Below are 11,332 nucleotides of genomic sequence, written 5' to 3' on the forward strand. Positions count from 1 at the left end.
TTAATAATATTAATAAAAAAAATGTAACCCTGGGGGGAAAGGGATTGTTAGTAATGGAGACTGAGAATCCCATTGCTAGCAATATACCTAACTAGGTCGACCTCCTCGCGGTTCTCCCTGGAAACTATCATGGTTAATTCCTGATGAATTCATCATGATGGGCTAACTGGCCTGTTTTCATTCTCATCTATCACCCTTCACTGGTGCTCCGCCAGCGTATCCTGTTAGTGCAGGCGGGGTTACCATACCATTTCCACCCATCAAAACAAAATGTAAACAATAGGTTTTCAGTAATAGACAACACTCGATAAATTGTTATTAAATAAAATAGTAAAAAGAGATAAAAGAATACATATACAAAAAGAAGCAAAATGCATAAAAGAAGTATCAATTTTTTCCTTCATGCAACACTGATAATGTTTTGCGAATTAAAGCCAGCCGCGAAATTCCTTAATAAAAATTAAAAAAAAAAAAGAAATATGGATCAAATAATTATATCGAGATTAAAGTCAAGATTTCGTTCTGGCGGATTACATTATTTATTGAAACTACATAAGCATTAGTACATTTTTACATTTACCTTGGTCATAGTAAGTTTTTTTAAAACAAATATATATATATATATAAATGTTTTAAATTTGTTTTCGATATTATAAATCGTGAGAGTTTCAGAACAAAAGTTCCATTATGTATTTTATGTTTGTTCTAGTTTAATCCTAGTTTGAGTTATGTAAGCTTATTTCAAAATTTCCCCGAAGATGGATTAAGTTTTAGGCACCCATTACACGATACGTTTTGCTGTCACGTCCTCCATTTCAGTTATGAATTAGTTATGATCGATGGTCGAACGAATGTAAACGATTGCCATCAACGTCTCTATCCACATTATCCGTCAATCACAGCTGTGGCTATGGTGAGAATGATAGGAAAACCTATATAAACGGGTGCCTTAAAAGGCAGTGTATTTTTTTACTAACCCGCCTATTTCCTGCCGCGTCACATTTTGACGTCGTATATATATTTATATATGATAACTGGTCGCGGCCACGTTTCCCGCCTTATTTCACGCGTGTCGATCTATATGACAACGGAAGAAACAGCCGGCGAATGTAACGAGAAACCGTTTGATCGATGATGCTCCAGATTGGGTTTCAAGTTGGAGAAGGTAGCGAGAGCGATTTTGTTATTGTTTTAACAAAATATAATTCACGTTCTGATATCAAGAATTGGAACATTATTATTTTATGTTTGTATACCTTATTAAGTGTTGTTTTGTTTATATTTTCACTTACTGACCACTGATGTCCACTGTTGCTCTGAGCCATTCAATCTCGGGTCATAAATTTGATGCCACATTTATATAGTACTTACCATTACCTTTTTTTTGTGAAAGTTTTCATCTGTATAATTGGTACTGCTCGAGGTAAGGGTCCTGGTGACTTGTAGTACAGGGTTAATACCTAGTACAGGCACCAGCTCCCACAAATGATATTGTTAAAATGTTTTGCCAGTTATAGATATTAAGTCCTTAATTGTTTGTGGTGAGAAATAATAATAAATAAATAAATATATCATAAATTAATGTAATCTGATTCTTTGGACTATGTAGTCACGTTGCTACAATAAGTTTGATAAGTTTCATCATCATCATCATCAGACGTTGACTGTTCACTGCTGAAAATAGGCCTTGATAAGTTTATTACAAACAAATTTAAATCTGTAGAGAGGTCAGTTCTGTACATGAAATACATTTCCAAAATAACTATCAGCGGGTGATTAGTGATCGATACTGATACTAAAAATGCAATCAGTAAAATTTTTGTCTGTCTGTCTGTATGTTCGTTATAGAAACAAAAACTACTCGACGGATTTTAACGAAACTTGTTACAATTATTCTTCATACTCCTGGGCAGGTTATAGTATACTTTTCATCACGCTATGATCAATAGGAACAGAGCAGCGAAGGGAAATGTTAAATGTGTCCATCCGTGCGACGCCGGGACGGGCCGCCAGTAAACAATAAGAAGTGTGCAAATACTTACTTTTGGTTTTATTAGTGACACACTTTTTATTAAGGATAAAGGTAAAGGAAACCATTTTAGTAAAGTTAGTACACATACAGACAGTAATAGATATAGAATTTCTTGCGTAAGATATATATACCGACGCTACCGTGAGTAATAAGAAGCGACAGAAGACAGATGCGGATATAAACAGGAATAGCGTGATGTAAATTACATCCTAAACTGTGTAAGTTATAAGAGGTAGCGTTAGTTACTGATTGCAGAGAAACAACATTAAATCAACAACTAAGGGGAAAGGGATTCTTAGTAATGGAGACTGAGAATGCTATTGCTAGTAATATATTCAACCAGGTCGACCTCCTCGCGGTTCTCCCTGGAAACTATCATGATTAATTCCTGATGAATTCATCATGATGGGCTAACTGGCCTGTTTTCATCCTCCTCGATCTCCATTCACTGGTGCTCCGCCAGCGTATCCCGTCAGCGCAGGCGGGGTTACCATACAATTTTCATCCATCAAAAAAAAATTAACGACTATCAAAACGTTTATATTATCTAGATAGAAACCTTAAAATAATGATAGGGACAATAACAGACCATTGCCAATTAAACAAACATTTATACACAATAGAAGCCACTTTTTGTTAAGGCTGTTTTGATACTGAAGAAATGGCTACTCACGTAATCCTGGAACGTGAAGCTGTGGTCCCTCAACGTTTAAAAATCCTTGGAACGATGAGGTCTCTCAATAAGACTCGTCAAGATCCCAGGAAGCTTCTGTCATTCTAGCCACAGCTAGGCTGGCTGCCACGACTTAAACGCCCAACGGCCCAAATTAAAGGCTAAGCGCAGAAAAGAGAGTCTAATTTACATAACGTTACAAGGGGTAGCGTGTTTTAGAGCGCAAATCAGTTATTTAAAATGATTTTTATGCATTTAAAATAAAAACAATATTATAATTAAGCTTAATATGAAATATTATCAATTTTGTATGTTCGAATCCTTTATGTATACAGTAGTTTTTAGCCTAAAGCATCTTACAATAGATATTGTAAGATTGCTTCACAACTGTAACGTTGAATTTTGATTCAAATGATTTATAAAAGTGTAGGCATTTGTGTTCAATATAAATTACCAGAAATAGATGTGTATTGAAATTTTAAAATTTTGTTTATATATTACAGGTGGAATAGGTCATCCTGCCCTGTGGCCCCAATATAGAATGGGTCACCCCCTCTTTTCTCGTAGGTGTCGTAAGAGGCGACTAAGGGAACATGATAGTCGATAGGATAGCAGTGTCCTCTTAAAATACCACCAAAACCCAAATGTGGTTTTCCTGCTTGCCAAGCGTGGCTACTACTGGTAACCAAGTAGGAAGAGGCCTATGTTCGGCAATGGACAGAGAACGGTCGATATGATGATAGGTCATCCGCTAAATATCCGTTCGCTTGTCACTTAAACCAATACATTAGAAGGGATCGTTCACTCATTCGATCTGACGATCCTTTTAACTTTTTCACGGCTTTTTTGGTCTGAAATATGTTGCCTTTGAAAGTTTTTTGGACAATTTGCCTTTAATTCACGCAACGACAGAATATATATCTAAATTGCCTTAAAGCAGCTAGCTACCTGCATGGTTGTGTTTTGGTTTGAAGTATGTTCATTGCATCGAAATTACAGGACACGAGGGCATAATATTTTAGTACTTAGAGGTGGCAAAGCAGAAAGCATAAGAACTATGGCCATCATAGGTTATGTCCATGCTATTGTTCATATACATATGTATATAGGTAACTAAAAATAGTCATGTGGTCCCGGCATAGAATAGGCCACCCCTTCCTTTCCCGTGGGTTTTTTTTATATAACTTAGAATGGCAAACAAGCTGACGGCCCACCTGATGGAAAGTGATAACCGTCGCCTATAGACATGAGCAGTACCATGGACATAACAGAGTATACTATTTCGCCCATGATAACCCCCATGCGTTGCCATTCCTGAGGACTCAGGTGTTATTCCTATGTACCCAGTAAATTCACGCCATATCCCACCCTTCAAACCGAAACACAGCCATGCAAACACAACCGCTTTACGGTAGAAACACGAATAGGACAGAGATGCCCATGCAAACGATTTTTGTACAAGGTCTCCTTCTGGTAACAATAATAATAGTATAAAAAAAATCAATTCATTAAAATACTCGTTTGCCACCTCAGTGGCATAAAAAAAAAAATACTCAACAGTGGGGGTACGATTTCCTCTGAGGTGAGGATATATCTCGTTATGAGTACTGGGTGATGGCTTCGTACCCTATTTTATTTCGAGTTTACATTGTTTATTTAAATATTTACTAGCTGTATCCTGCGGCTGTGGCCATATGAATCAGTACATAAAATATCCTGTGTTAAGTTAGACTATAACCTGGCCCGTGTAGCAAATTTTTTTATTTTCTTTCTTCCTTTTTGTCTCTTTATGTCTATCTCTTTTTATTTCTCTCTTCTTTTCCATTTTTCTCCTTCTTTCTATATTTACTTCTTTATTTCTTTCGAACTGATATCTTTTAATATGATGCCTACGGCCACTTTCTATCATCGTACGGCTCGCCATCGACAGGGAGTTCACCCTCATACCCTACAGCCTAAATGGTCGCGTACAACGCGGTTTCAGAGATGTTTTCTCCCACGAACACTAAGGTTATGGAATGAGCTCCCTGCCGAGGTTTTCCCAAGAGACTACAGCATGTGATTCTTCAAAAGGGAGGTAAAGAGGTTTCTTTAGGGTCGGCAACGCGCGTATAATACCTCTGGTATTGTAGGCGTTCATAGGCTACGGTAACCGCTTACCATCAGGTGGGCTGTAAGCTTGTTTGCCACCTCAGTGGTATAAAAAAAATCATTTAATTGATCCGTAATTACAAATTTTCACATTTATAATATTAACAGAATTTATTAGTAGACAAAATAAATTACAATCGAATATAAACACTGCTATTACAGCATGCAAAAGGTAAATCGGGATCGCAATCTAAAAATATGTATGTCTGGTAGCTAATTTACATTTACGGAGTACAAAGACATTTGAACAAAACACTCCGACAGCGGATCGGAGTGTTTTTGTTTTGATGTAGGTATATTGACAGTTTTTGGGTATATGGACGATCAAAACTTAGCGTTGAAAAGCACTTAGTGAGCTGGCATAGTGTGGCCAACTATTTAGAATAAAACATTGTCTTTTCGGTTGATCGCATTTATGGACCGTATCGTCCCTGTGTTCGTTCACATGTCCGCCTAATCTATATAGGGGGAAGGGACTGTTAGTAATGGAGACTGAGGATCCCATTGCTAGCAATATACCCAACCAGGTCCCCCTGGAAACTATAATGGTTATGTCCGATAAATTCATCATGATGGGCTAACTGGCCTGTTTTCATTCTCATCTATCGCCTTTCACTGGTGCTCCGTCAGCGTATCCCATTAGCGCAGAATGGTAACCATTCTAATTTCACCCATTGTTTCGATCACCAATCTTTTCCCTTTTTCGAGGCGTGAATAAATTTTTATTCTTGACTTATTATATTTATTAATGAATACAAATAGTTAGACTGTAAATTTTATATTATATAAAAATAACTTGAAAACTGTTCCGTGTACACACATCTACCTACTCTCTTGAAAGCCATTAGTTTTTTTTTTTTTTTATAAAGACTTGACTGTTCCATCTCTCCGGTATTCACGGGGTGAATAGCAACGACTTGTCTGGTGTTGCTATACGGAGAACATTATGTGCTTTATTTCTCCTTATGTGCGTAGACATCCTCCCTCCGGTCGATGACTGAAGGTTCAGAGGCTCGAAGATCTGTTTTATCATCCTCGTGAAGTAGTGGGCAGGTTTGGTGCAAGCTTCGCCGATAAATTCCTTTCGCAGTTTTAATATCTGCCACTCTAGCAACTCCATCTCGTCCAGGGTACAATTTATGTATACGTCCAACTCTCCATTTTAGTGGTGGAATATTAGGCTCCTTCAAGATAACCATGTCTCCTTCCTTTAGATTGTCTTGATTTATTCTCCATTTATTCCTCTGTTGCAATTCACACAAATATTCGTTTCTCCAACGTCCCCAAAAGTGTTGTTTCAATTGTTCTAGTAGTTGGTACCGGTTTAATCGGTTTGGATTAATATCTTGCAAATTAGGAGATGGCAATGATGTTAGCATTCTACCAATTAGGAAGTGCCCTGGAGTTAAAGGTTCTAAGTCTGTAGGATCGGATGAGAGAGGGGTCAAAGGTCGGGAATTTAGGATTGCTTCGATTTGTGTGAATAAAGTCGACAATTCCTCGAACGTCAAATGCCTATCACCTAATATTCTGACCGCATGAAATTTGGCCGCCTTTACGCCGGCTTCCCAAAGACCTCCAAAGTGAGGAGAGTATGCAGGTGAGAAATTAAATTTAATGCCCTCATCAGCGCCAAACGTGGAGATGTTTTCATGTTCTGAATTTAGAAAACTATTAATTTCATTATTTGCACCTACGAAATTAGTACCGTTGTCACAATAGATTTGATTCGGTTTTCCTCTGCGTGATATAAACCGACGAAGGCACATAATAAATGCATCCGTTGATAAATCGCTAGCGATTTCTAAATGTATTGCCTTTGTGGCAAAACAAATAAATAAGCATAAATAGCTCTTCGATATTTTACAACCGCGTCCCTTTCTGTCTGTGATCAAGAACGGCCCGGCAAAATCTACACCGCTGACTTCGAATGGATAACTTGGAGTAACTCTTGAAGCTGGTAAGTTTCCCATTAAAGGATTTATAGATTTAGCTTTCATTAATCTGCATACAGAACATTTATTTATTGTACCACGAGCCAAAATTCTACCCTTCAGAGGCCAGTATTCATTTCGTATGTTGGCTAATAATAATTGTGGTCCACTATGTAAATGCTTTTTATGCATATATGCAAAAAGAAGTTTAGTAAAATTGTGACTGCAGTCAAGCAAAATTTGATGCTTTTTTGTATAAATTTCAGAAGAATTTTGGAGACGGCCACCGACACGCAGGAACCCGTTATCGTCTAGAAATGGACTTAGAGAAAGCAGTCGCGATTTAGAAGGTAAGTTTTTGTTTATTTTTAAAATATTTATCTCAGTAGCAAAACATTCTTGTTGATGTAGTTTAATTAACCTTTTCATCGCTAAATTAAGTTCTTCGACAGTTAAGTGTCCCGTATGTTTGTCTATTTTACATTTACTGTTATGTAAATATCTTAGTATATAAGCCATGACTCTCTGTAAAGTAGTAAATTTAGAATACTTGTTGAAATCAATAATTTGTGTGACTTTATTAATATTAATACTTGTATGTGTGTATGTAGTTGTAACAGTGTTTGTTAATGTTTTAGCAGTAGTAGTTAGATTTTTTCTTTCAGGTAAATCACTTAGAAGTGCAATGTTTTGCGGCCATTCCCTTTCATTTTGCCTTAGAAATTCAGGACCATCCCACCATAAATTTACCCTCTGAATTTGTTTGGGATTCAAGCCACGCGATGCTAAGTCAGCTGGATTTAGTTGACTCGGCACATGTCTCCAAGATTGCGCAAGTGTTAGCTGCTGAATTTCCGATACTCGATTGGACACGAATGTTTTCAAGTCGCGAGATTGCGAGTGTAACCACCCAAGAACTATTGATGAATCTGTCCAGAAATATGCTGTATAGGCTGATAATAATGCACCGCAAAGTTCTAATCGAGGTATACTAATAGCTTTAAGTGGAGCGACCTTGGTTTTTGCACATAGTAATCTAACTAAAATATTTCCTGCATCATCAATCGATCTCATGTACATGCATGATGCATATGCTGATTCAGATGCATCTGAAAACGCATGTAGCTCGACATTAATGGGATTAGCTATACAAACACAACGAGGAATACGAACAGATGATAGACTGTTCAAATTTAAAATAAAATCTATCCACAACTGTTCCAGTTCCTTTGGTAAAGGATCATCCCATTCCAATTTGCTCAACCATATTTTTTGTAAAATCATTTTTGGAATGATAGTACAAAGTCCTAATAGACCTAAGGGGTCAAATAATTTAGCTGAGTTGGACAGGATTGATCTTTTAGTAATCCTCTCTTGTGTATTAATATTTAAAGAAAACTCAAGAGTATCACTTCGTGGATCCCACTTAAGACCTAAAGCACTAGTTCGAGCATTCACATCTAAGTCTTTGGGTGTCAAGGTGTCAGGATTATCATCAAATATAGATGGGGCGTTCGTTCGGAATTTGCGAAGCGGAAAGCAAGCAGAGGCTAGAATAGTAGTTACAGAGTTAACTATATTTTTTAACTCATATTCAGTCTCAGCACCCGATAAAAAATCATCTACATAAAAATCTTCCTTCAATAACCTTGCTATAATAGGATCAGTGCATACCAATGACAATTGAATGAGGCACCTGGTACTGAGAAATGGTGCAGAAGCGGTACCATAGGTTACAGTGTTCAATTGAAATGTTTTAATTGGTTGCTGTTCGTTATCACGCCATAAAATTTTTTGCAAACTGCGCTGATTAGGGTCGACAAGAATTTGCCTATACATTTTTTCAATATCTCCTGTGATAACGAATTTGTGTTGTCTATAGCGTATTAAGATAGATAGTAAATCGTTCTGTACTACTGGACCTACATATTGAATATCATTTAAGGATTTTCCAGATGACGTTTTTGACGATGCATCGAAAACCACACGTAATTTTGTGGTACTACTACTCTCTCGGATTACTGCATGATGCGGAAGATAATAGCCTAATTTTTCATGATCGGATATTTCATCAAGATGCCCTAACTCTTTGTACTCATATATAAAATTACTATAATTTCGATGGAAAGAAGAATCGCGTTTAAACTTTCTTTCCATTTGTTTAAACCTTTTAAGTGCAACGTTGTATGAATCACCTAACACTTGTGGTGATTCTTTAAGTGGAATTTGTACACAAAATCTTCCATTGTCATCTCGTTTAGTAGTTTCTCGAAAGAACCTCTCACAATAATTGTCATCAAGAGATTTAGGATTATTAGGTATTTCTTCTAATTCCCAGAACATAGCTAGTTGTTTATATATCTCTTGAGAAAAATGGCATTTGATAACATGACTATTTGAACTACCTCCGCTAATAGGACCGGTTATAATCCAGCCTAATTGAGTTTTTTGAAGGATAGGTAATTTAGGACCTAGTTTTATTTTTGAATTATCTAGCAACTCCCAAAAAACATCAGCTCCCAAAAGAATATCAATTTCTGATGATTGATAAAACTTAGGATCTGCAAGTTGTATATTATTTGGAATACCTAACCCATTAATACATATTGATTTGTGAGGTAAGGAATCTGTGATATGAGGTAAGACATAACATCGTATCGGAATGCTAAAGGTGTTCACTGTAGAATGTATTGTGATATCTATTAATTTAGTAATGTTTAAAGTTGTGTTTCCTATACCAGAAACACATTGATGAACACTTTGAATATTGTTTAGTCCGATCAACTGTAGTGCCTTTGTAGTTATAAACGTAGACTGGCTACCACTATCTAATAAAGCCCTTAATATGTAGGGTTTGTCATTGTTTGTCACCTTGACCAACGCTGTAGACAAAAGAGCTTGATTGGCGGCGACAGCAGACATAATTATAGAATTCGAGAAATTAGCTGTGGTTTTAGGTTCATTTAGAATGGTAGCATTGTGTGTAGTTGTCAGTACTGTAGATGAATCATGTGTTTGTTGATCACATGGTATGTGTGCTTGAGGTGGAGTGGTTGAATTTACAGGTAATGAAAGTTGTTTGTGTAATAGGGTATTATGTTTTCCTTTGCAGATTCTACAGCCGCTCATTTTGCACTGGAATGATCGATGGCCGCCTCGGAAACAATTCTTACATAGACGACCAGCAGAAACCTTAGCAATACGTTCTTCTATTGGTAACGATTTAAACATACTGCAGTCAAACAACTTGTGTTTTAAACCACAAACTGTGCAAGAAAAATCAGGAGATGTCTTTGAGGAAATAATAAATGATTTAGATTTACCCATATTGTTGCGTTTTTCATTTTTATTTGATCTATTAGCATTGACTGTCTCTAAAACTGTTGCCCTTTGACGTAAAAATGTATAAAAATTTTGTAAAGTAGGTGATTCCTTATTGCTTCTAAATTCTTCCCATTTACCCGCTGTAATACTGTCTAATTTACTAACTGCTATGTATATAATAATCGTGTCCCATGAATTGGTCGGCTCTTCTAAACTATTTAATGCGCTTAAATTTTTAGAAAATGCATCAATTAAACAACGAATACCCTTATCTGATTCCTTAGACAAAGGTTCGATTGAAAATATCGCTTTTAAATGCTCATTAATTAATATACGTTTATTATTGTACCTATCACATAATAAGTTCCAAGCAATTCGATAATTAGCTGCAGAAACAGCGATAGAACTAATAACGTCACTGGCAGCGCCATCTAGATAGGACTTCAAATAGTGAAACTTAGCAACTTCTTGAATACTTCCATTCTCATGAATCAAAGACAGAAAGGTATCCCTGAAGGTTATCCACATGCTGGTCTGTCCGTCGAATCTTAAAATATGTAATGGAGGTAGCTTCAGATTTAAGGCAGACTGAGTGTTGGCAGATGAAGTTTCAGATTGGTTTTCATTATTGTAATATTCTAACAGAGCTTCAGCTTCAGCAATTAAAGAAAAGAATTTATTTTCTGTTTGTTCGCGGTCCTCAATTTGTTTATCTAAATCTTCATCCAATACCCACTTCTCAATGTCTGTCTGCACCTTATCAAACGAGTTTTTACTAGCCTTAAGTTTAATTCATGAATCCTAACCTTATTTATTTCTCGAGTTTCCAGTAATGGTCGTAAATATTTTTCAAACAATGTTAATTGAGCTCTAATTGTGCTCCGTTGTTTTAATAAATCTTTATAGTCTGCCATTATTAAAGTGCAAACAATGAATCAATAGGTACTGACTTATACTGAAGTAATTCACACATTGAAAACAGCTCCAAGTTAATATGTTATAGAACTTAGTAAATCAAAAGTAGCTACAAATATATTTGTTGAAACCTCTCTGAATACCCGATAAAAAACACCGGCGTGAATTTAAATATGATTTTAGTGATCGTTATATCGTACTAAAAACCTCCACATACAATATAAAATGAAATATTAATAGTTAAACTAAAAATATATCCGTACTTTTAATTGTCAACTTCTACCCACACAAAAAAGGAATGGA

The 11,332-nt window shown here is 36.2% G+C and overlaps 1 protein-coding gene across 1 annotated transcript; it reads right to left on the minus strand.

The window, feature by feature from the left end:
• Nucleotides 1-5,809: 5,809 nt before the first annotated feature.
• Nucleotides 5,810-11,028, minus strand: LOC128202584 (uncharacterized). The gene is made up of 2 exons (XM_052903395.1): nt 10,921-11,028; nt 5,810-10,870 (listed from the first exon to the last, which is right to left on the minus strand). The coding sequence occupies exons 1-2, from the start codon at nt 11,026-11,028 to the stop codon at nt 5,810-5,812; spliced, it is 5,169 nt and encodes a 1,722-aa protein (XP_052759355.1).
• Between the last annotated feature and the right edge of the window lie 304 nt (nt 11,029-11,332).

Source organism: Galleria mellonella, unplaced genomic scaffold (assembly GCF_026898425.1).
Source record: "Galleria mellonella isolate WM207_F2 unplaced genomic scaffold, CSIRO_AGI_GalMel_v1 utg139, whole genome shotgun sequence".
NCBI classification, from domain to species: domain Eukaryota; kingdom Metazoa; phylum Arthropoda; class Insecta; order Lepidoptera; family Pyralidae; genus Galleria; species Galleria mellonella.

Coding starts and splice junctions, on each gene's coding strand:
- LOC128202584 (XM_052903395.1), bottom strand. CDS start 11,028: ATGGCAGACTATAAAGATTTATTAAAACAACGGAGCACAATTAGAGCT. Junction 10,871..10,920: donor AAACTCGAGAAATAAATAAG/GTTAGGATTCAT, acceptor TCGTTTGATAAG/GTGCAGACAGACATTGAGAA.